Below are 26,693 nucleotides of genomic sequence, written 5' to 3'. Positions count from 1 at the left end.
CAGCTTGTCAAAAAGCAGTGAATTTATCTTCCCACCAATGGCCTCACCATTTCATGGGCCATCATGGTGGTGGAAAGTGCTGTCAAGTCATAGCTGACATAGCAGTCTGCAGGGCTTTTTTTCAGCAGGAACGCGGTGGAACGGAGTTCCAGAACCTCTTGAAAATGGTCACATGGCTGGTGGCGATATAAACTCCCCTCTGTCTGGAGATCAGGGGGCGGGGCCACCAGCCATGTGACCATTTTCTCCGAGGGCAACCCACTGAGTTCCACCACCTCTTTTCCCAGAAAAAAAGCCCTGGCAGCCTGTAGTGGGCTTTTCAAGGCAACAGACTAACAGAGGCCATAATGAAACTAAGAAGGAAAAAGAAGGAAATACCAGCATACCTGTGCCACACAAAAAGTTTTTTTCTTGCAGCAAGACAACATGTCCTCCCGACCAATAACTTGGGAACTGGCTCTCATTCTACAGTAGCTAGGTGGGGATGCATAGGAACTTTTCAGGATTTCCATTAAAAATCTCTGGATCCATAGAACAGCTAAAATACTAAGATAAGCTTTGATTCATCCAAAATTAGCTCTTTTAAGGTCAGGAACAGTGCATACAACTTTATTTGGGGGAAATGAGAATAACACCGTTCTGTTTTATTGGGTCCCAAGAGAAGAATTGCTAATACAGTAGAACACAAACTTTTAGCATATGGCAAGCTTGTGTTGTCACAGGGCAGTCTGGACAAGGGGCAAAATAATGGTCAGGCACAACTCCCCAAAAGGACCCGCTCTCCACTGTCATAGATCCCCTCCTTGTCTCTCCTTGGTTGTCAACTGTCGGAGGGGAGAACACTGACAATGGCACACAGTGGGCAGATTCTGCCCAGGGGGCAGCAGCTGCTGACGATGTGCAGCTCTGTTGATATTCCACATCAGAGAAAACTTGTCTGCGCCTGCATATATGTTAAAACAATACAGCCTAAGTTTGGCAAAGCTCTGAAGAAATTAGGCTGGATTTTGTATAACAGAGGGAATGGTGACCTCATCACTGCCCAGTTTAGGGTACACAGTGCAGTCTACAGATCTACATCGTAATTATTGTGTAATTGTCCACTGGACAGCCATTTGCAGGCCCTGAGGCCATAACAGAACTTTTAGCTTCGTCAGTCAATGATTTTCCTTTTTAAATCAATGTGGCATTTGAGAAGTTGAAGCAAATTATTTTCTATTTTTAGGGTTTCCAAAAGACACAAATGAACTCTTATGTAAAAACAGTTGGTTCCATTTATGCATTAGCATTTGCATCTGACACGGTCTAATTATGATGAATATATGTGTAGGAAATTGACTTCAGTGGACTTAGAAGAGCGTAACTCTGCTTTGGATTGCACTGTTAAGAACACAGTAATTACTATGGCAGAGTAGACCAGTGCTCCATTAAGCCACTATTTTGTGGTGTCCAGATGGTCCAGAGAGCTGTAGAAGCAGGCCAAGATAGTGACATATCTGTCTACAATATCTGATCATCTGAGGCATGCCACCTCTGTAGCGGAAGTTCATTCCACTTAACTGTACTTGGCTCTTGATCTAAATCACTATTCTAAAAAAGAGTAATAGCAGCTTTGCTACTAAAAGGTGAAGCCTGCTTAAGTCTACTTAAGTCTGATGTGGTAGGTCATAAACAGTAGCCCATAAAAGGAGCCAACATCCATGAGGAAAACAGACAACCCCAAAAATCCTTAATAATTTGCTTAGTAACGGAAGAAACAAAAGTAATCGAATCTCTTCTTTTTGTTGAATGTACTTGTGTGGTTTCGCCCTAAGAATCGCAGCTGTTGCCCACATCCTTCCAATATTAGAGTTTTGTAGGTGCAAGTCAATGTAGTTCTAACTGATTTCAGGGAGATAGACTGGCTTAAGCCTACCTATGGCCTTACAGTGTTGGGGTCACAGTCTACCCAATGCAGCACCCAGTCTTAGATGCTGCTGACCTAGGGATCTCGCCTATTTGGGTCCCCTGATGCTCCCATTTGCCGCTCCAAGCCACCACTCACCTGGCCAGTGGGGGGGAGGGGGGAGGCAGGGGAACCGGCCTCCTGGGCGCGCTCCTGGAGATGAAGATGTCACTTCCTAGAAGTGATGTCATTGCACTACCCAGGAGCATTCCCGTGCTTCACAGTGGGTCAATTTGGGCTCCAAACAGCCCAAACTGGGTCTGTTTAGGGCTCAGCTTGCTGCAAAGCAAGAGACCGTTCCCAGCCCCTGCACGATGCTGTCATTTCCCAGAAGTGACGCCTTTGTGCCACCCCAGGAGCACATGCATGCTTTACACATGTGCAAAGATGTCAGAAAAAGTGAGTGCCTGTTCCCCCTACACGCACCGGGAGGGTAAGAGGACTTGGCAACCCTATGCTGACCATAATCACAACGGAGTGAGTTGATGCAAAAGGAATCTAAAGGTTAAAAAAGCATAAGGAATGCAGGTATTTATTATCTCTATGAAGCAACCTTGATTCCTTCTAAGCTCCTGAGACTCCTTGTTGGGGGCGGGGGAATAATGCAGGGGCTGTATCATTTCTCCATACAACAAATGAGCATGAGCCAGCCACACACAAGTAACTCACGTTTCATTAAGTTCTGCAGTTGCTCGAATTCCTCTCAATTAAAATCAAAGGGACTGAATAGTGCTGAATTTTGGATTCATTTTACTGTTATGTATTGGATGGCTCGAGTTAAGTATGTGTAACAAAACTGGCTTTTAGTTTTGCTTGGCTTCAATGGTAATTAGCAACAAATGTAACAAGTGAGTGTATTACATTTGAGGACAATGAGGAGACCACACCTCTGTTAATCACACTGCTTAAGGTAATACTAAGGGAGCTCTTAGCATCAAATGCCCTGAGCTCCTCTATTAAACATCAGCAAAATCTTCAAAGGTGTGTTAGACCCGGTGCATATATTTGATTTGGGCCTGTTTAGAATGAATTTGGTGATGGAGCTTTTATATACCAGAATGGATTCTACAGTTTCAGGCACGAATAGCATATCACACATTTTCAAGGACTTCCTAACATGAAAACCTTCCCCAGGAAAAATAAAGGACCACAGAAGACTTTATGTGCTGAGGTTTTTTTTTTAATTTGCTAATTTTTTTTAATTGAGAGGGGTTTTTTTCATATATGGGAATATTCAAAAAATAACTCTTCCATCAGGAGCCTAAACTGCTGCTATCTCAGGAGTCTACCATTTCATTCTGCCACATACACTAGGGTTGCCAACCTCCAGGTGGGGCCTGGATATCTCCCGGAATTACAACTTAAATCCAGGTGACAGAGGAAAATTCCCCTGGATGGTGGACTCTATGACATGATATCCCATCGAGCTCCCTACCCTCACTCCCCAGGCTCTACACCCAAATCCTCCAGGAATTTCCCAGCCTAGAGTTGGCAACCCTAGCACGCATAGACCAAGGCCAACTCATTACAGAATATATTTTTTGCCAGCCATCACTACTTCTGGAGTTTTATGTTAGCTATGCAACCAGGGTGTGCATGTGGTGGGGGGAATCTTTTATATTTTGAAGTTTCCTAACTTTATCAAGCACATTCTACTTAATATATATGTCCATAATCATTTCCTCCATTAGCTATTTATAATTAACTAAATTAACAGTGAAATCCTAAGAGTTACACCAATCTAAGCCCACTGAAATCAATGGGCTTAGACTGCAGTAACTCGGCTTAGGATTTCACTGTAAGAATCTTGAGGAGGTCCATTCTCCATGCAATCCACAGTAGTATACATTTAAGTGTACACATCTATGACTTGGTCATACAAGGAGACACACGTGAGAACATATGACTGTGGGGTGGGGGGAATCTACATACATTGCACAATGTGACAGGCTCCTTTTCATCCCAGGTAACTTCCCCCAAGATGCACATTTATATTTGAGTCAATACGCACAACAGCTTCATGCATCGCTTGTGCCGCTCTACATACCCGGAGGTTGTGGCAAGTAAGCCCCAATTAATTTTGATCTCTTCTTTTCATAGCCCTTCTGTGTGATGTCACCTGCCAAGGAAAGCAAAGGGGGAAAAGATCAATAAATCCTGAATGAAGATACAATCTGGCTGCTCGACTGAGCTAGCATATGCTTTGCGACTGTGGCACTGTCTGTTTGTCTTGACAATTGTAATGAATGGACAATTGAAAGTGCATTACACTCATTCTGCCTAGGAAATTTAATTTACACTAGAGCCATTTCTGGCAACTGAACGCCCAGCGCAGCTTATTCCGGCAGTGGGGAGTCCAAGAAGCAGAGGGTTTGCTTTGTCATTCTGATACTGTCACACAAAACCACATCAGCCTTCATTAAGTTAATCAACAGTGGATTATATAGAATGCTTTGGTTGGTAATGGCTGGCAAAAGACATCACCAATTAGCATTTTCTCCACTATTAATGGGGTTCTTTAATCAAGCATGAAGGGCATACAAAAGATTTGGAACTGTTGACGTACTATTTAAATAACAATATAAACATTTGGCTAAGCTGTTAAGCACTTCTTCAAGACAAAAATGGAATGCATCAAACGTATTGCGCTTCCCACGACTGAACTATAAAAAGACACTGTTTCTATCCGTTCAAGAGTGCAGTTGGGGTAAATTTTCCGACGGGCAGCATGAATCCCACAAACATTTAGCTGGCACACATCTCTCATCCTAGAGGTGTATGAAAAGCAAGAAAGCAAGGCCGAAGGCTCTGTTTTTATTATCACTGTGACTAATTGATTGAAATGTTTAAATACGGATTACAAGCATGGCTTTTCATTTTATTTCAGCACTCAGCTGAAAGCATTTCCTGACAACAGTACCAATGAATTGTGATAACTCTGGCTCAATACATACTCTATGCCAGGTCAAGATCTATGTTTTGGTCTCTGAGGTCAACTGCTACAGAGCTGGAACCCCAACACCAAAACTGAAACGCAGCAAAGAGAAGGTAACAGCTCTGCCCGTTTTATTTAGCTATTTTCATTTTAAAGTGTTTCCTTTTTATTTCTATGCCACATTTTCTCTAACTTGATCAGCCAAGGGCAGGAGCTTCATCCAATCCAGAGGCGTCATACTGCTTGCCAATCACAGGAGACAATGTTGCACACCCATTGTTGCCTGAAGAGAGCTTTAAGAAAGTGCTCTACAGTACAGTTTATTAATCTCAGACTCAAATTGGATTTAAGCTATTTTTGTCTCACTGAAGTTGAAAAGAATATCACCTCTGAACAGGGTTGCCAGTCCCCTGCTGGGGGTGGGGGATTCCTCGCTCCCACCCCCACCTCCCACCCTCGTTTACCTGGCCAGCGGGGGGGGGCTCACGTCCTGGGATGCGCTCCCACGCACCCCAGCAGCCCAATCTGGCCCCAGATTGGGGCTAAATTGGGCTGCTGCAGAACACAGTAGCACTCCCACACTCTGCAGCGGCCCAATCCAGGCCAAACAGGAGTAAATTGGGCCTAATTTGGCCCGGATCAGGCCTGAATTGCCCATACTGGGCCCAAATTGGCCTGGATCAGGCCCAATCTGGCCCGGATTGAGCTTGAATTGGTCCGATTCAGGTCCCTACAGAATGCTACTGCATTCCCAGGCTGGCCCGCGGCCTGTGTGATGACATCACTTCCCAGAAGTGACATCAGCGTGCCTGCCGGGAGTTCGCATGTACGACCATAGGATAGCAGGTAGGTGGTGGGCCTCCCACCTGGAGGGTGGGGGGACCTGGCAACCCTACCTCTGAATTGTGTCACCTCATTAACACTTCACTCCCCTTCATCTGCAGGCCAAGTGTGCTGGTGTTCTAGGCTAGCTGATGGATAAGTTTGCCAAGTCCCCATACCAATTGGTAGGTGCTGGGGTGTTTTTATTTTTGTGTGCACGCTTCCATGGCGCCAGTTGATGACATCATCTCCAGCATCATTTCCAGGTGCACGCTCCCATGGTGCCAGGTGATGACATCATTTTTGGCACCATTTCTGGCATGACCCAGAAACAACAGCATCCTGCCAGGAAGAATCACCCCAAAACATAGTGGGCAACCACCAGTGGGCACCTGTGATCTCTACTGATGGCCCTGAGATTACAGCTTGCCACTCTGAGGCCCTAAGAATAAGCCCCAAAACCTAAGTCTCAAGATCTATGCCCGAGACCTAGGAAGTGTATTTTGAAGTTCATTTGGTCCAAAGCAGGAATTTAACCCCACTAAAGATACTGGAAAAACAGGTATCTGGGTATGCGTGTATGTCCATATTCAACTCACTGAGTTCTTAATTTAAGTTTCAACAAGAAAATACAGGCAGCAGGTGTTTAGTAGCTCATTAATCCACTGCACATATGGCATATACAATTTGGCATTGCTAAATATTTGTCCTGCCGTCCCCACCCCATGTTTCTACAGCACAGATAGCTCCATCCAATGCATTTGTGCTCACAGGAACTTTTAGTGCAATGCGTGTTTACAACAAACCAGGAAACAAGACATTCATCATGTTCATTTAATAAAACAGGGGGGGGGATTCAACTGGACAAGTCAAAGATTTTCTTCCTGATGCTTTTTTCTGCAGCACTGCAGCTTTGGAATATATTGAAACATAAGCCAACAAAAGAATGACAAGCAAAGAAAACTTATCATTGGCGACAAGATCCAATACCCAAGCCTATCATTAACTGTAGAAGAAACCAGGGAGAAGATCACTTGTTCCTTGGCAACCGAATTTCAAGTAGGAATGACAAATGTATGGTATGTTCTTTCTTGCGTATCTCTTTGAATCAGCCCCTAGATCATTCATTCCCAAGTTTTGTGCAGGGACACACAAATACTTGATGAAATTGGTAGTGTGCCATGATGAATGAATTAAAGGCTCTAAGGAATCCAGAAAGCTCTCATCTGTCTCTTTCCAGTGGGCTTCTACATCATATGTGGTTGGATAATGCAATCTCTTTCAATACAGAAGAATTACCCATATTCAGAGGATTGTATCACTTGTCAAGTCACGGCTCGGGGCTTGCTTTCTCCCAAATCAGGACATATATTCACAACAGAGATGTGCAGAAGTACAAGGAATGAGATTCTCTGAGTGAAGGTAATTCTTAACTCTCACAGCCAAGGAAATGGATGTCTGGACAGGGAAAGCATAAAGGATGCCTCCAATTTTAATTCTGAAATGTCTCGGCTATAAGAAATTTGGGGAACCGCCCTGGATCTGTCTCTAATTTGAACCCAATCAGTTCACTTTAATAGCTGCTCACAAAGAACTAGCCTGTAATTTCCATTAGACGCACATACAATATGGAGCTTGATCACAAGCAGCTTCGGGTATTTTTAGACAATGAAATTGCACCCATATAAATTTCTCTCGAAAACCATATACCAAGTCACAGTGTTTCTGGGTGAAAATCTCCTTCCCCAAAAAACCTTTTCACATCCTCAGAATATCCAAGTTGCTTTAAGACCCGTTCACAGCCGATGACTCAAGTTCACTGTCAGCATCTTGCCAAGAGAGGTTTGAATGAAGCACAGCTCCTCATAAACGAGCGTTATGACTCACTCGTTTCTCCCACGGATGATGCAGACAGTCACTCTGTCTGCCCTTCCAAAAATACACAAGGAGACTAGGGATTGCAGTTCTGGAGGAAGCAAGCTACAGAAGCGAAAGGAGAGAAGATACACGGAAAGGAAACAAGACTGATTTCATAGCGTAATAGACAAAAAGGCTATTCAAGGAACCAAGCAAATACATTCTTCATGCCTAGCGGAGCTTTAAGCTAGAAGACCAGCCAACTCCCCACCCCTGCAGGTATCTTGGCAAACCACATTTGAAACTGGGGGGGAGTTGAAAGGTGATCCTGAATTACAGGGAAAGGTGGGTCTGCTATCACAGAAAGGGAACCCGTCCACTAGGACCTGGCAAAGCCATAGGCCTAATTAAACAAATTCTTGGATCTAAGGTTTAGTGTGGCAAAGTCAGAAAATAACATTAAAATGGAATGGAATGAAACAACTGCATATTCTGAAATGTACAATCTACTAGGATTTTTTCCCACTCCGAACGGATAGTGCCTTTATTTAATAGTATTTAATATTTAACAATCCAATGACCCAGCAGTCTCAGACAAAACCAGCCTTACAAATCCCATCCTCTATTTCACTCCCTGCATAGAAACCGCTGCCTTCAGGAATTTAGTCACAACCACAGTAATGCCAGGATCAGTCTCAGCAAGCAGGTAAGACATAGAAACAAAGGAAATTCAGAAGCTATCGTCATAGGTCTCTTCAGAGGGACAGCCAACATACAGTCAAAGAAATATGAGACAGAGTTTCAGTTGCCCCAGACCCACAAGCACACAATCTCTCTATGAACAGTATTCATCATAATCTACTCACCAAGACAGCAGAGGGGGTAGTAGTTAGCCTAGCAAAGAGAAAAGCCCTCCGATATTTGGGAAAATCAGTCAATGAAAATAAGATGGAATGATAAGAGGGCACAACACACACAAAAAAGCACATACTCTGAAAGGATAAAAATCTTTCACTCTCCTCGTCACATAACCTAATGATAAAAAAGCAAATAGCATTTCCAAGATATATTAAAATAAGGAATGAGGCTGAATTACAAAAACTTGCTAGTTGAATATCCACATTTTGATTTTGCTTCTTCCATGTAAGAAAGGAACCTACCCATCTTTATTTTCAGACAGCTTTCTCTTTCCTTCCACTGGATTTTTCACATTAAAATATACATTTTTACAACCTTAGTTGTGCATCAATTACATAGAAATGGCACATACAAATAATGGCATAAGACAAAGAAAGTAATTATCTATGTCAGAAATGAAAAGTAGATGACCAAAACCAATGCTAAATGCAACACACGATCAAAAGAATTGAAAATTGGTATACCCTCCTCCATCAATACATATTTGTCTTTACAAATTATGCACAATAGTGTGCGCTAAATCCACCCGGTCTGTCAATACTTTAAAAAAAAAACTCCAAATAATTTGCACAGACTTTAGTGGTTGATTCAGCCAGTTCCTTAACATGCTACATCCCCAAACCCTCCCTCCCATCCCAAACTATTTGTTTGTCTTACCTACCTTTTGAAACAAATCATTTCAGCACATTTTCTGCACTAAACAGACTGCCATCTTCTAGAAACTTTCCTGAATTAAAGCCAATTATTATTTTTTAAGTAGTTTTTTTTTAAAAGACATCCATCTAATTCCCTGAGTCAAATTTTCTAAGATTTGGACAGTTAAATGGCAAGAAGGAATTGCCACAGTTGTCAGTGGAAGTCAGACCTGCAGAGGCTTGTAGCTCAAAATGTAAATATTCTCTACCAGGAGTGCTGTGTGGTCTCCCTTGCTTATTTGAGTGGAACAATTGTACGGCACTGCTTTTATAGCCTGGATTATTGGAAAGTAAACAAAGTCCAGTTTAACGGGGAAGCTTTCCATTCTCAACAGTTATTTCGTTGTTTGAAGCTTTAACGGACACTTTATGCAATGAAAGCAAATCATTTCCATTTTTGGAATTTTATGGCCACTAAGGTCGTTCATAATGTTGTTTTCTTTCCTTTCTTGCTTTATAAGGCTGGTGGGTTATCTCTGAATCGTCGATCTCTTTACAACTGTTGGGAAGCCATCTTTTGTTTCTTTACCAGTTAAGTAAACGCTCAAGTCAGCAGTTGCTAAAGATAACTGGGGAGGGGGGCGAATTCTGGGGAAGAAAAAAATGCATACAAAAAGACTTCATGTCTGAACAGATTCCAAAAGGTTGCGTCAGACAGTGGTCCATGGAAATGTGTACTTCTTGTGTTGTTTCTTCCAGGAGCTGGAAAGGTTTCTGCAATTCCAGATGCTGGGAGCTGAGCCGCTAACGGGCCACTTTTGAATGTATGTGGTTACTGGGCTAGCTAAGCCCGTCACAAGTTGTGTGGGTCTGAGAAAGTTCATAATACAACAAACTCTTCTCTTTACCCACACCATTTAAGTGGGTGAAAGTTACCACAGATATTAGGAATATCAGCATGTTGTTAAAACAATAGACACAAAGAAGTCTGGATGGCATGACAGAAGAATTCAAAAGCAATCACGCTGTGTTTGCCTTAAGTGAATGGGTTTTTTGTATGAATATGGTTTGGAGGGGGGGAGGTGTAATGAAGCAAGTGAGAGTTCACAGATAGCAAAACCCTAGGCCCAGTTCTGAATTCTGAGGGGAAGTATCATAAACATTTTAAAAATATCTAACTGGAATTAAATAGTTATGTGGTTTCTTGTTATATCCTACAACAGTTCTGATTCAGTCAGGTGATCTAATTTTTCAGACCCCTGTCCCAGCCTCCAAACATCTCAATTTTCAAATTAATAGAGCAGATAACAATAGAGCCTGACAACCAGCTGTGAGAGTAGGGAGGTGGGGATCTGGGGAGAGGGTGTGATTTTGGAAATGTCACTACATCATATCCAGGTACAACTTGTAAGTGACAGTGAGTACCTCTAGGAATCACCAGAAACACTATCATTTTACCACAGAGTTTCCAGCGACATACTGGTGCAAAGCCTGGCTACGTTTTTCTCTTTATTTTCCTCCCACTGCTGGAGCAGAGGCAGGCAACAGAGACAATTGACAGGAGGCTTGGCAACCCCAGATAGCTCAGAGGAGCTGTCCCCACAAAGCAGCCTATAATTTATCTATGCAAGACATTTTGATCCTGTCTCTCTGAAGGGAGTTACAGTAACAGCCTGCAGTAGAAGACTGAAGCTTTTAGGCAGCCAGACTCCACCCAGAAGCCCATCCATTCATGCACAGAAGGACTGGAAGGCATTTCAGTAGATTGTAAGAGGTGTGTGTGTGTTTTACCCCATCCAGAGACTTTGTGATGGGAGTCTAAAAGTACAAACAATGAGACAAACAAGGGCAGGAAGCTTTAATTAATGAACTAGTGTGACTGACTGATTAAAAAACCCTTAATCACAGATTAACATTTGCCCCTTGATTAATCAGTGGGGCTGACAAGCAAGCAAATGATTTGTAATGTGGGACTCTTAAAGGGTCCACTAGCATGAAAGCCAAACAAATGTGCCAGCCTCTTGATGCTACACCGAACTGCATGACAAAGAGAACACAAAAAGGATCGACTTTCCAGCTAACTTCCAGAATGAAACAACAGTTCCCATTCTGAGAAGAAGAGTCTGTTTTATATAATGAGCCTGATCCAACTTGCAGGAGGGAGACAACCACAAAGGCATCCAGAGGAGGAGGAGCCCATACACAAAATAGGTACCGCACATTTGCATTTCGCATTTGTTTCTTTATTTCCTGTTTCTCTCCCCAGTGGGAACACAAAGCAATTTAGAACGTCATTCCCCGCCCCCTGCATTTTCTCACAACAGTCCTGTAAGGTAGGTTAGACTAAAAATACACAGCAGGCCAAAAGTCACCCAGTGAGCTTCCATGCTAGCAGTGGGGATTCAAAGCCAGGTCTCCCGGGATCCTTGCCCAACACTCTATCCACTATACCACACCAGCTCTCCATGTACTTCCTAGACCAATTGAGCTGCTGGGACTACACGTGCACTTCCCAATAAGAACACTGCAGCTCATGTTGGTGCAGCGATGTCCATTCACCATTGCAGGAGGTAGACTGCAATCCCCCGAGGGGAAGGGCTGAAAAGAGAGAGAGTGTATGTGTGCAAACAGTCCACCCCGCAGCCAGATCTCTGAACTGTGGTTCAGATATTTGAACCACATGGATTTGGGAAGTCAGGAAAGCAAAAACAATACAGATCCACACACCAGTGTGGTTTCACATAAACCTCCTAAGTTCAAAATCAGAGCAGATCCAATTTATTCTTGCTTAATAAAAAGATGGAAACCTGACGTGATAATTAAAGTACAGCAAACAAAGCAACAAAATGTAATGTACTGAAGCGATCCACAGCATGGATTAGCCCAATGCGAAAGCAATTTCCTCTTTAAGGGAAAATGGAAATCAAACACTAGGCTTGTAATTGCTTGCAAGCAATCACCTCAACACCGGGCTTAAAATAAAGTTTCATTCTCCTCCCAAGTGGAGAGAAGTTTCATGACTACAGACTATCTGCATTTTCCAATTTTTTCAGATGCAAAAAAAAGAAAAGCAAAAGCAAGAGACCCATGTCTAAAAATCTACCGGAAGTTTCCCATTATTCAACCATTATTCTTCCATAAAGCACATTACAGCATTGTACGGCTGCATGTTCTCAGCATACTTTATAGCTATATTTTGTTCTCTAACCTACTATTGTGTTCTTGTTTCAGTTCCAAGACAATTGTTGAAATTCCTGTTTCCAGAATGTTGCCAAGATAATAACAGGAAAACTCCTGTAACTTATTATTGATATTCTTTTCTTTTTTTAATCTGCCTTCCATGCCACGTGGATCAATTAAAGACAGCACATGTGGAATATTTACACAAATTAACATCGAATAATTAAAGTGGTATGCTGTGAAATGGCATTTCCACACACTTTACAAACTCTTGATAGATAATTAAAGAGCCTAAGCGAAAGACGCTTTGACAATGCATAACATGTGAAGAAAACCATGAAGCCGATGCAAAGATTTCAGCACACAATAAAATACAAACCAACATTTTTTTCATCTTTTAATATGGAACATGTAAAGCTGTGCTATGCTGTGTGTGAACGTTCACTACTCCAAAGACAAAGCCACACAATGTGATTTCTAGATCAAAGATGATCAAAGGTAGGATTTCCTCCCATTTTTATCCTCCAGAATTCAGCACAGGACCCACTGAACTGCATGGACCTGAGATGTAACAGGAAGTGGAAGGCACCAGATACATGACTAAGCAATATGAGAGCAGCGGCCAGTTCACAAAAAGGACTGATGTCTCCTACATGGCCGCCACAGGTCATAAAGATGCTTTCTGGGAGTTCCATACTCAGAGCTTAATTCAGAACTCAGGCATACATGGGTCCAGTTCAGATCAATACATGTGTGCTAGTAGCAGGTCATTCTAAAAAAGGAGTTCCACCCAATGCACTTCTAGAGTGGCTCATGGGCCAGCAAAAGAGGCTCTGCAATTCAAGTAAGAGTCACGAGTCACGACCCATGGAGCAAAGTCTTCTGCTCTAGCCATTGCTTGTTACGTATATGTTTTGCCACTGGAAAATCTTATCTGCATTGAACCAACAGATCTAAGCATCTACCTTATGTTAAATGTCTTGTGTGCATCAAGAAAACCACAGTTAAGACATTTCTCTGCCTCTCTGCTTGCTCATTGACAAATAGGTCTTGGTTTATGTGTTCCTATACATCAGGAGTCCCCAACATGGTGCCCAGGGACACCACTGCACCTGTCGACACCTTTCCTGGTGCCCATTAAGTGTTTTTAGAAAGTGTGTTGGGCCAGGTGGGGCTTTTGCCAAGCATGGCTTCTGATTAGCCTCTGGAGATTTGATTGGTGGTGCAGATTTTTCAAAACACTGCTCCGGCACAAGGATCTTCACTGTGTGACTGAAGGTACTCTGTAGCAGCCATTTTGTGGCTTACTCCGCCTCCTGCAGCAGCCATTTTGTGGTTTCACCTCCCATCATGTGTCAGAATTCCAAATGTGCTTGCAGGCTCAAAAAGGTCAGACCCCCTGCTATACATGCTGTCTGTATGGAGGATTGCTATACAGCGGGGTCTTTAACTTAGCAAGAGCAACACACTGTGTTAAATGTTATACCTGAAGTGATTCCAAATGCAGAATTTGTTGCTCCCAAAGAAAACATGATCAGAAATAGATGTGTGTGAGGAGCTGCCTTACCAACAGACAGAATGGGAAAGTCCTTGCAGGGAAGCAATCCCATCTGTACCTCAAAATCTGTTCGAAAGCAAGTCGATTGGGGGTATCCAATAACCAATTACTACAACCCTGCTTGTGCTTAAAGTCCTACTGATTCAATGGGAAATGTTTAAGTATGAAATCAATGGAACTTAACATTACTTACATGTAGGCTGAATTGTGTCCTAAAATTTTAGTTTATGTTTGTAATATGTTTGTGTGCTTCCACGCATGGTAGATGGATAGCATTATGGTTAAGATCTTGTTTCTGGCCAGAATTAACAAGAAAGGTATATTGTTTGAATAAGATATAATTCTTACAGGTTTTAGGGAGCTGCATAGATAGATAATTTTTTAGGATTTCAACTAACTTGATACAACAAAATCAAAGATGTGTTTTGTAGAATCACATAAAAATCAATGGGGTACAAGTTTTCCAGGCAAATTTAAATAAACGGCAGTCTTAAAAGCATCGGTATCCAGGCAGCATATATGCTTTATTTCTTATCTAATGTAACAGGTATGTTTACTTTACACAAGAATAAAATCCTAAATCACAGGACTCTAATTTGAAAGTAAACGATTCAAAGAAGCCATGGCTGGCACTGCAAGTAATGAGATTTTTTCTCCCTTTGACACATTGTGTTTCATGTCACTAAATTATTTAGTGCATATTTAAAAGAAAAATCTAGGTATTGCAATATACTAAGCTGTGGATGACCTACTTATCTTGTGTTTCCAAACCTGAAGGTAGGGGCATAAACGGATGCCTACCCGAATCTCTTAAAGGTATGAAGTTTGTGTTTGCCAGAAAATAAACATGTACACCAAAGTACACTCCTAATCAACAAAAATGGTTTCCCAGTGTGGAATTTATTACTATGGAATGCAAAGTTACCTAAGGGAATGAAAATAAATTCTTTAAGAAATCTCTGTTTGCCGGGATCCTTCTGTTTAATTGGCCAAGGCTATCATTTAACGTAACTTGATAGCTACAGAAATGTGTACAGATATTTAATGCTAATATGGTTATTTAATATGTTTAGCTCATCTATAACCCACCTACCTATGCTCATAAGCAAGACAGAAATATCATAATATCAGATATGGCAGTAAAGCCTGTAATGTAAGGAGGTTTGACAGGGCATTGCCACTCAGACCAGCAAGGGGGAACATTTTTTTTCAATGTTGCTATGTCATATCTGAGTTTTACCTGGGTAAAAGGGGAGCTAGTTTTCAATGATTCCTAGAGCTACCCTTTACAGTAATGGCAGCAACATCGCACACACCACTGTTTCTGAGTCCAGCCTGGTAACCCTACATTTAAGAGAGCAGCAGTTGTGCTAGAGGAGAGTTTTGTGGATACTATGGACGGCCAAAAAGACCAATAAGTGGGTTCTAGATCACATCAATCCTGAATTCTCCCTAGAAGCTAAATGACAAAACTGAGGCTTTCGTACTTTGGTTACATCACGAGAAGAGAAGATTCTCTGGAAAAGTCAATAATGCTAGGAAAAGTGGAAGGCAGTAGGAAAAAAGGAAGACCTCAAACGAGATGGCATGACTCAATAAAAGAAGTCACATCCTCCAGTTTGCAGGATATGAGCAAGTCTGTTAATGACAGGACATTTTGGAGGTCTTTCATTCATAGGGTTGCCATAGGTCAGAAGCAACTTGACAGCATGTAATACACACACAGTGCCATCCTAAGCAGAACTACACCCTTCTAATTCCACTGAAGTAAACGGTGTCAATCGGATTAGGATAGTACTGCAGGCATAGCTTATCCTCTCCCTCTCCTGACTGCCCCAGTTTAGGATAGCAAACTTAATCCCCTTCTCCTCTATGGCTATTAATCAGGAAGCCTCCAGTCCAAGTCTCGCTTCTGCAATGAACTCACCAGGCAGCCATGTGCAAGCTTGCCCACCCACGCACCCATCCCCAGTTTGCAGTAGGGAGATAATAGTCCTGACCTATCTTAAAGGCTTATCATAACAACACAATAATGTATGTGCAGGACTTGGAACACTTAGAAATGCCATTGAAATGCTAAGTATTGAGGGCATTATGGACCTTTGTCACTGCAAGAAGCCTGGATTTTTTTTTAAAAAAAATCCTGTGTGGATAGATTGGGGGTAAAGAATCCCTCTGTAAGAGTACAGATTTAGAGTCACTTCATACTACGTGAATCAGCTGTGTAGTGTGTTGAGAAAGCAGGAATCAGAAAAGTAGCCGTGTGATCTTCAACATGTTCATTTGAGTACACAAAAAGAGCAAGCTAAGGCAGTGGGGTGTGGGTCTGTATGTTTATCTCTTCGCAAGATTATTCCTAGCATTAAAGACCCATGAAGCTTCCTGATTGGTGCAATCCTTAGCAGCATCACTTCCTTTCTAAACCCATGGATTTCAACGGACTTAGAATGATGTAAGATTGTTTAGGATCCGGAGGAGTTAGCCGTGTTAGTCTGTAGTTGCAAAATAGTAAAGAGTCCAGTAACACCTTTAAGACTAACCAACTTTATTCTAGCATAAGCTTTTGCAAACTACAACTCTCTTCATCAGATGCTTATGCTACAATAAAGTTCGTTACTTAAAGGTGCTACTGGGCTCTTTACTATTCTTTAGGATAATGCTGTTGGTGTCCTGAGTTCATCAAGTGCTGGAAGCTTGCACCTGTGTCAGCACACAAGGTCTGTTGTTTGCTTCCCAACTTTTGAACTTTTAAATTAATACAAGGATGTGCACATATCTTAAGTGCGTGCTTATCCGATGAGAGAATTCACTAATCATGGCTTTCCATTGTTTGTTTCTGGCTTACTTATGTAACCAGTTTAAATCTGTAGCCTGAAAAGTTTACTCCTGAACTGTAAATCAGCATATAAACTTGTGTTTTAAAATGGAACCCTCGTTATCGCCTGAAAATCTTGCTGGTCATTAAGGTGCTATTGGACTCGAATCTTGCAGTGGTGCACAGACGGACTAATGTTCTGCTTCAGCAGAAGGCAGCTTCATGGATGCATAAAACAGGCGCCTGCTCCAAGAAACTTACCATACAAAAGCTGTATGCCTGTTTATATGTTGTTTCCTTCCAGGAGGAGGGAACCTTGTGACTGTAAGTCAGGCAGCCCAAAGGACCATACGACTGTATGACAATCCCTCTCTTCCTTCCGAAAAGAAAGGTCACTATTTAAAATGAAATTCAGCATCTTCATCCTGATGAACGCTCCTTGGGTAATAGAAAACCTACGCACTCTCACAACACTTTAGCTGATTTTCTGCACAAAGGCACAAAATTCTTTTCCAGACCAGACGCTCTTGGCTCACCCCAAGGTTGAAAGTTCACTTCGGCAAAGCTCCTCTCCCATGAAGTACACCAAGAGAAAGGGAAACAAATGATCTTGCAATAAAGTAACATAAAGAGAACATGTGTAAGGCCATTCGTCAATGTCACGTCTTAATCCCCCTGGTCCCATTCTCATTACGGCTTCTGTTGCTGGCATAGTGACCTCAACACCCATTATGTGCTCTCACAGGCAGTTTAGCATGCTTGGCTGCCACCTAGGTCAATTATTCAAATGACAAACCACACAGAATCCAAGACAGTTGCTCATGTATTGCTATTCTCCATACTACCCATGCACAAATACTAATTTGACACTTTCAGCTAAGGTCTGGTATAAAACTTCCCTAATGTAAGTGAGGAAAACACTTCTATGGAGAAAAGAGCCGCATTTTGCTCTTCTGTCAACTCTCCCCTGCTGCTTGACTAAGAAATAGGTTTGCCACATTTCCGAGGAGATTGCAACTAATTTTATTAGTAAATTCCGTTTGGGTCTGTTGAGAAGGGATGACTAGGGATACAAGATTCCAGGGCCCCAAGTCCTCATATGGGCTCAGGAGCTAGGCAAGGGGGTGCTCTGAAATAGTAGTAGCATATCTAATTTTATCAAATATCTCGAGTGTGATCTTTTTTACTTGGAGAATTTATATACATGTCTCCAAAGAACCTGCTCGAGATAGCCCCCTCTTGTGACTGTCCGGGGAGCCTGGGATATGATACAAAGTGGGGTCCTCACAGACTCCTTCGTCAGGAGTCTTTGGTTGTTCAGCAGCCCTGACTCCACTTCCAATAACACAAACTATGATATTATGAACCATAAGGTAGTGTTAACTCCTACCCAATAATGGGAGCAAGGACTTGACAGGCACAGTGCGGTACAGCCAAAGAAAGAACACTGAACTTCTTTCTCAAAGCAAGGTGGAAGCTTGTAGGAAAAGAATACTGAGAGGACAGACACAACATTTCCAGTATCCAGCTGTTCTCTATTATGACATTGCACTGGTATATTTAAGTCTAAGGTCAAGAGAAAGTCCGATAATTTGGACTAGGCACTGCATAATTTCTGTGGTTAGTCTTCCGGGATCAATTTATGAAAGAATGAAGCTTTGCCATCTTAATATGAATGCAAAGAGGAATTATTGATTACATCTTTTCATGTAAGGTTCTGCTTATATTTCGTTCTGTACTTGAAACTATTTTTGTGTCTCCAGGCAAACAATACTATGCCCAGGCACTCAGCCAGCGATCAGACAAGTGCAAGCACACTCACTGTGCCAAAGCAAACACCACTTGTTCTGGGGCCACAAAGAGTGCTGTTCCCCGTGATGTTTTCCTCTAAAAACTACAGTCACTCTTGTTCCAGCTCCATATTCTTCCATTAACTTATGATCGATTTTTTTTTTAATTTGCGTCTTCAGCCATGAAGGGTTTTTCATCTAGTGCAGTCATAGCTCAACAGATGTGAAATGAAATTCTCTGAAATTTCTAGATGAACAAAAGAATGTGAAATGGTTTCTAAAGCAAGTGCTTTCAGCTCTGCATGTCCCCTCTGAGTTCTGGCACTTAGGCATGCCTAAGCTTTTCTTCCCTTTCTTTGCAATATCTTTAGAGTTTGTATGTTAGAGAGAGTCTGCTGTTGTAGATTTCTGTGATCCTGACCACCCTCTGAGGCCACCTTCACTAATTCATAAGATCAAGTACAGCTCCAGGCAAACCAGGTTTTGCAAATTGAAAATCAAGCCTCAGAAATGCAGCTCCTTTCCTATACCTCCTGCCCTCTCTGGAGTAAATCCTTTCCTTGTTTCCATTCACCATGGTTTTGTATTATATATCTACAGATGCCAAACAGTTGTTAACATTAACTAGGTTATTTCATAAGCATGTTTAACAACATCTATTTAAACAATTCCTTCAAGTTGCCTTCTTAAGAGGGAGCCATGGTTAATGTTGACTATGGTGAGTAAGGCAATGTTATGTCTGCAACTCGGAGAACTGGCTCTCTCATATTTGTCCATATTTAGAGGCAATACTTTTCCTAATACACTGACTCACTGGCAGAGTCCTTCCTTTGCATGGAGAAGCTCCCAGGTTCAATCTTTGCACTTCCAGTGAAAGAAGTTCAGATAAAAGGTGCTAGGAAAGCCTTAAACCTTTGGCTGCCAATCCAAGTCAGCGATATAGAGCCAGATGGACCAACAAGATGAATCATAATGAAGGGAGCTTCATATGTTCATAAACATTACCCAAAGGCCCGTTGCTGTTTTCTTGCTCCTTATCTCCCATTGCCCCCGTCTTTGCCATGTTTGTTTATGTCATAGTCACTTTTAAAACTCTGCATATCTAAATTTAAAATTGTGGGAGGATGGTCATCACCATTAACGCATCGCTCAGAATTCACTTATAGTATCAGGAATCTGTTATTGTAGTACAAGTCAGTGGATAACCAGACATTTGGCATGGTGGATCTTTCAGTGTCCCGCTCGCTTCCTTCTGACTTTTTAAAGTGACACTTCTGGCACCCATGTCCCGTGTTACTACTGACCACGTCTCTGATAGTGGCAGAAAGGTCTCAGAAGACAACCTAAATATGGGGAGGAGGTGGTCCTGAAAGTGTGATGATTCCAGGCCACTGACTGCATTCAAGGCCAAAAACCAGCACTATGAATTGGTCCTGGAAATGACTGGAAGCCAGTGAAGCCATCTGTAAACTGGAGTACCAGCTGCATTCTAGACCATCTACACTTTCTGAATATCTTTCAAGAGCAGCACTATAGCATATAATCTGGAGAACACCCAAAGGGCAGTCCTGAGGAGGTCTGTTCAGAATCCTACTCATGCCTATCCAACAGGGCTTACTCCTGGGAAAATATTCTTAGAATGGCCGTCTCAGGTGTGTATAACTGCTGCCTAGTCCCTCCCACCAAGAAAAACATGTAGCTGCTAAACCAGATGCAGCCATGTCTGTGCTTCTCCGGTCCACCTTCCAAAAGCATTTGACGATCTTCAGCAAACTGTACAACTGGTTATTGCTGAGAATATCTTCTCTTTTTGAAAAAACAAAGGTTTTCCAAATGCATTTTACAGTATTATTGCATGCCCAATGCCCAATGGGAAAATGTCTCTAAGCAAGCCCATCACCTAGCCTTCATTTCAAGAGACCTTGTGCATAAGCCACTCTGAAATAAATCAGGTGTCATATATATCTAACAATTTTATCTCACTGAAGAGCTCAAATTTACAAACTGATGCTTAAATGATTTTTTTCCTTCCTGGTGTTTCCTCTTAATTTAACTTGCCTATTTAAAAAACACTGAGTGATAACAAATGAATAAAAAATACAAATTATCTTTGAGTGCTTATTCACAGTCATAACGTTATCATGATAATTAACAAAAACGGTGTTACTTTGTTTTCCTTCTATAATCTTCACTGAGTCCACAATACCTATCACATTCTAAACAGAGGGAACAATCAGCGAGTCCTTAATCTTTGCAAAGCTAATGAAATTTGCTAAGAAACACACCATTCTTTTTTCATTACCTACAATTTGGACACAAATATAATAAAACATAATCACTAGAACATGAAGACCTATCTTACACTTCGGAAAGATGGTGGAGGCGCACAGAAATCAAAATATAAGCATATCATTAAAAAAATCTGATAGGAAGTATGAAACACCCAAGTTCTGCAGAAACTAAGCAGATGTAGAATGGACTAGTGCATTGGGTGGAAAAATACAGGGAATTCCATGAACAGGAAAAATAATAAAAATAAAATATTATTTTTGTAGCTCTGCTTAAAACTAGAGTTGCCATTCTCCTGGTGAAGGCAGGGGAGGGTGGGAGCAGGAGATCCTCTCCACCTTCCGCCACCACTCTCCACCTTCCGCCACCACTCACCTGGCCAGCGGGAGGAAGGCAGAACAGGCCTCCTGGGCGTGCTCCCGGAGTGGCACAATGATGTCACTGCTAAATGACGTTTGGGGCCTAAATTTGCCTGCTGCAAAGTGCGGACACAAAGAAAACAAAAGAGGTAAGTGCCCCCCCCCTTGCCACCAGTAAGGGGACCTGGTAACCCTATTTACAACAGATATCTAAATTTGACTCCATTTTTTTAAAAGAAAGCATGTCCGTTATTGATTTGTCAGCCCAATTATGTCTGCAGCAAAACAAAGTCGTCCTGCAACTCATCTTTGATCATGAACTTTCAAAAAGATCAAAGATGAGTTGCAGGACGACTTTGTTCAAAGTGTAAACTCTGTACTTCTTTCCATAGTTATTTCCGATCGAGTGGTTCTATCTGCTTCAGCAGCCTAATTATCTTTTTCCATGTATAACTTCCTCTGTTGACTTATATTTTTAGTTTCATCCCACTGAAAATACTTTTTATTGACTGCAATGTACTCTCAAAAGTGTAACTTTTGAGTAACTTTTGAGCATTAGTAACTGACTAATTCTTGCCTTTTGAAAGCTCTGGCTGGGTTTTTTTTAATGCTAACAAAAAGTTTAGATTCTTGTGCACCTTGATACAAAACCTAAGTAGCAGTTGGCAGTCTATAACTAGAACTCAGTAGCTGTAATCTGAAGAAGACCCATTGATTTTAACAGGACTTCCCTCCAACCATAAGTACTTGAAAGGAAGTCCTGTTAAAATCAATGGGCCTTCCTTCCAGATAGCCAAATTTAGGATTGGGGTATAAGACAGTGAATCCACAACAGCTAAAGAGGAAAACTTCAGAATCAGAAAAAAAATGGCAACACATCAAAGAATCACATGTAATAAGGAAAACATAAAATTGAAGTAAACAGTCAATATTGCCAAACTTCTCTAACACATTTCAAATTGTTATACACAGGGCTTTTTTTCTGGGAAAGGAGGTGGTGAAACTCAGTGGGTTGCCCTCAGAGAAAATGGTCACATGGCTGGTGGCCCCGCCCCCTGATCTCCAGACAGAGGGGAGTTTAGATTGCCCTCTGCGCCGCTGAGCGGCGCAGAGGGCAATCTAAACTCCCCTCTGTCTGGAGATCAGGGGGCGGGGCCACCAGCCATGTGACCATTTTCAAGAGATTCTGGAACTCCGTTCCCCCGCGTTCCCCCTGAAAAAAAGCCCTGGTTATACATAAGATACAACACAATAAACAAGAACTCTAGACTCCTTGTTCTTAAAAACAAGGAGTCTGTAATGCACTTGCTGGTTTGTCTTGTAGAATTAATGAAGGAGACGGTAACTTCCATCATGGTCCCACTCCTTCATTGGCACATGACAGGACATGCTAGCGTATTCTATTAGTATGTGACTGAGATGCAGAAACTAAAGATCTTCCAGGATTGATGGGTGAAGTAGATGGAGGAATGGAATCCTTTCCCCAGTCCTGCTTACTCCCATTAGTCATCCCAGAGGAATACAAGAAATGCACACAGAAGATGTTTTTGGTACAGTGATGGGAAGAGACAGTGTTCTGTTGCGGCCTCCAGGTTTCTTGCCCTTCTCCCATCCAACTTCTGAGGATGTTTGGAGGGGAGAAGGTGAAGGAGAGGTGAGCACAGAAAAAGGTTTGGAAACGTATCTCCCTCTTCCACATCTCTGGAGGTGCATTCATAAGGCAGGGGAAGGAGTGACTATGCCTCCCCGTGCCCCCCCCCCCCGTGGTGTTGGCTGTGGTTTGGAATGCATTTCTTCCAAGAGTGCAGGTTTTTATTTTTCCTCAGAGGAAAAGGAAGCTCTTTGGGATACCCTTGAGGACACTTGTGTGGAAAGGGCAAAATCTGCTTCTGATATCCCCAGACACTCAGAAACAGGCCTGCTCTTATCTGTATAGGCCCATTTGGTTTGATGTTTCTCTGTCACACAATGTAACAGATCATTATAAGAGTGGGATAAACCCAAAATACCAAGGGACTGGCTGAATTCAGAATTCAGTCCCTCAGCCCACTATTTCCAGACTTCTTTCCCCTTAAGTTTACTAGATCACAATGCTGCAAGAACAGCCGGAGACACAATGGCAGGATTCCCGTTGGGGTCGTCTCTAGAAGGCAGCCGTGTGCCCTTCTTAGCTTGCTGCTGTTACCTGCCCCATTTATTTCTACCCAACACTCTATATCCCCTCTGAATCCTACATACTCTTTTGCTCCAGTCATGCTTGTTTCCTCAATGGCATGGCTCCACCAATTAAGCTTCCCTAAGTCCCACTTTTTCAAGTCACTGCCTACTTTATCCATCCTCTTTCTTCAGCAGTTTGCCTAATATTCTTCTCTCAACTGTCCTCCCACCTCTCCTGACCCTAAATACTATGAGATTTCTTCACAAACCTCTTTTAAGAGCTTCCTTCTTGCCTCAAGTATTACTACTTACCCACTCTCCAGCCACTGCCTACTCTTCACCTTTCATTCTTTCTCCTGGCCTCTTGCCTCCATCTGAGCTTTCATGGTACCTCTTCTCAGCCCTGAGGCTTTCCCAGTGTGAAGTTTTAATCTCAGCCAGACTGACAAGTTTCCCTCTTCTCACAGTACCTGGATGACTTTGTTCCTTCATCAGCTAAGCATTCCAAGTCATCACACAAGCCCAGCCAGCCGCCATAAGAAGGTTTGCCAACCACAATGCAATATAGATGACAAAACACTGAGAAATGTTTGCTCAACCTGAGAAATATACTTTATTCATTCACGAAGGGCTTAAAATATGTGTAATCATAAATTCAGCTATAGCTAGCCATCCCAGCAAAATGAAGTAAACGAATTGCTTTGGTATTTGAAATCAGTCCATTAAGTAGGTTTAAGCTCTGCAATTATCAATTTGTCATCTCCTATGCATATATAACTAGAATGCCTTAGGAAATAAAGTTGGGGGAGGGAACAGCAATCCAATTAGCTGCTACAGACAAATAGTTTTGAATTAACGTGGAATCTGTTTTAAAATATTCATTTGGGGGGAAATCAGAATGATAAACAAAGCCTACAAAAATTTAGAAATGTTTAATAAGACTGTGATTTAACTGCTAAAGAAACAACCACCACCCCAAACCTGAGCAAACAAAAGGGAGTGATTTGGTATACAGAAAGGGATTCATTCTGTTTTGGGTATGCACATAATAACTGTCAATCTAATATGGAAAAAGCACTTATGTGTGTATTTACAATAAAAGGAGTATCAGTAGTATTTTTCCCTCCTATCCTTCCTCATCATAATGGAAAGCACTGAGTGGATCATTATTTTACCATCAATATTTTATGCAGAAATAGGTGTTTTTAAGGTTCAACTACTAGCTAGCCAAACTCAAAGCCAAAGTTAAAAATAACACTGACGGCACCATTAAAAGAAAAGCACATCCTCTAAGAAATCTTCCGCCAAAATATAATGAAGTAAAGCAATGTTTCATCCTGCACAAGGATTGGGGAAATGCCAAACATCAATAAAGGGAACTCTTGGGACCTACTAACACCATGTTGATGGAAAATTAATGGGCCGTGTATACACCTCTCAGCTGTAAAGCCCAAGACATCAAAGCAAAGCAGGCGCAATCCCATCAGGACCCATGAAAGCTCTACCGACTTGAAAGAAGGTTCATGGATGTGCCCTTCTGGGTGATCGGTTTGTAGCGTGGCAAATGCAGTTGATACTCATTATTGGCTGTGATCCAGAAGGCCTCCCTCGACGAGGGGCTTCACTTTTGCGGAGAGTACATTTATGCAGCCGTCTACCCAAACTATATATCAATCCTGGGGGGAAACCGTCCTCTTCCCAGCCAACTGGATGATTGCGATTTGAGAGCTGCCAGGAACACAGTTGTCCAAAAGAGGCACCGCTGTTGACATATAAAACAATCCCCATTTCCATGCTGTGCTGTGACCCAACCTACCAGTAAGCTGGACCCACTCAGGAGCTGTCATCAAGGCAAACACTGGGAATGTGACTGCCACCACTTGCTGATTAGATTAAAGCAATGAAGGGCTTGCTGCACTGGACTATGGCACTACAGTCTTGACTGGCTGGAAGAATTTTATAAACCTGTTTCGGATCAAAGTCAGCCTTAAGTCCCGAACGCTATGTTGCCAATATACCCAGGCGTTCCTACACCAGCTCTTTTTCATGCATGTGGTAGGAGGGGGCACAGTCCACACGTCATGTTGTGTCCTATTTCTACATCACTTCCTGGTTTACACCAAGCATACAATTCCAGGTGAAGATTATTTGGCATGTGTATACCATGGGTGAAGAAGATTATTTGAGCAAGGACTGATGAAAGTAAAATTAAATTAAATGAAACAACAGCGTTGATGTAGAGTCGACTCAGCCTAGAGGTTCACAAGTCCACATTAAGATAGTTTCAGGTGGGTAGCTGTGTTTATCTATCGCAGTAGAACAAAATTAGAATCCAGTAGCACCTTAAAAGACCCATTTTCCCCCTAGGATATAAGCTTTCAGAAGTCAAAGCTCACTTCGTTATTTATTTGACAAAGTGAGCATTGACTCACAAAAGCTTATACCCTGCAAAAATTTGTTGGTCTTTAAGGTGTTACTGGACTCGAATTACAGTAAATCCACATTAAGCAATCTTATTAACCTGTTCCAAAGCACGAGATAACCAGCTACCACCAATGTTAGTGACTGGTCAACAATGCCTTCATTTGCATTTAAAGAAAACAATCTGAGCATGTACCCTTCTAAATCAGGGACTAATTTTGGAAGTGATACATTGCCTCAATTCAGGTAATAACAGTACATCGTAATTTCTTTTACCAATGGTTAATTTGTGAAACCAGATTCAGCTCTCAGTCAATCACCCTTATCCTGGTTTGCCTTTACAGACAACAGTGTCGATGTTTTCTCTCTGTAGCCCAGGAAAGCATCATCAGGGAATTAAGCCAAGATGTCTGCATTCATATATCAAGTGAAACCATAGTTAAACTACCCATGGTTTATAAACAAACTTCACATCCTGATTTGACACACCTTACTAATCCAGTCCTGTATTAAGATAATCATACTAACCACAGGTTAATTTATTAAAACATACTTTGTACGATGTCTGTACTGAGTTATAAAGATAATTCCATGTTTAAAAAAATGCATAGGGAAAACACTGAAATGTTTCTCAACATTTAGTAAGTGAGGGACCTGCAATGCCTTGTATACCTATATTTGGGGAGAATAAATTGTTACTGATTGCCAAATTACACACTTCTTTAAAAAATGCATTTTTTCCTGAGAATTATTTATCTGTAATGAATGGCTGAAAAGAACTAATTGCACGTAGTGCGGCCATTTTTAAAAAATCTCTTAAGGCACACAGTGAAATATCTTTTACCCGAATGTCCTACAGAAAGAGAAAACCTGTGGCAACTGGAAAGTATAAAATGAATGCTGCTTATGGAGCACGTGTAGTGGTTGGACTAGGATCTGGGAGATCCAGGCTGGAATCCTCACTCTGCCATAGAAGCTTGCTGGGTGACCTTGGGCCAGTCACACCCGTTCA

At 41.9% G+C, this 26,693-nt stretch overlaps 1 protein-coding gene across 2 annotated transcripts in view; it reads right to left on the bottom strand.

Annotated features, from left to right (window-relative positions):
- DIP2C (disco interacting protein 2 homolog C) overlaps positions 1-26,693 on the bottom strand; it is a 347,378-nt gene that overhangs the window by 144,304 nt on the left and 176,381 nt on the right. For both annotated transcript variants that reach the window (XM_054991506.1, XM_054991505.1), the window contains exon 2: positions 3,993-4,064. In XM_054991506.1, coding sequence (XP_054847481.1) covers positions 3,993-4,064 — 72 coding nt within the window. The remainder of the gene's footprint in view (positions 1-3,992; positions 4,065-26,693) is intronic.

The sequence above is a fragment of the Eublepharis macularius genome, chromosome 11, assembly GCF_028583425.1.
Source record: "Eublepharis macularius isolate TG4126 chromosome 11, MPM_Emac_v1.0, whole genome shotgun sequence".
In the NCBI taxonomy this organism is placed as follows: Eukaryota; Metazoa; Chordata; class Lepidosauria; order Squamata; family Eublepharidae; genus Eublepharis; species Eublepharis macularius.
Note: the sequence above shows the minus strand (reverse complement) of the source record. Positions and strands in the feature narration are given on the sequence as shown.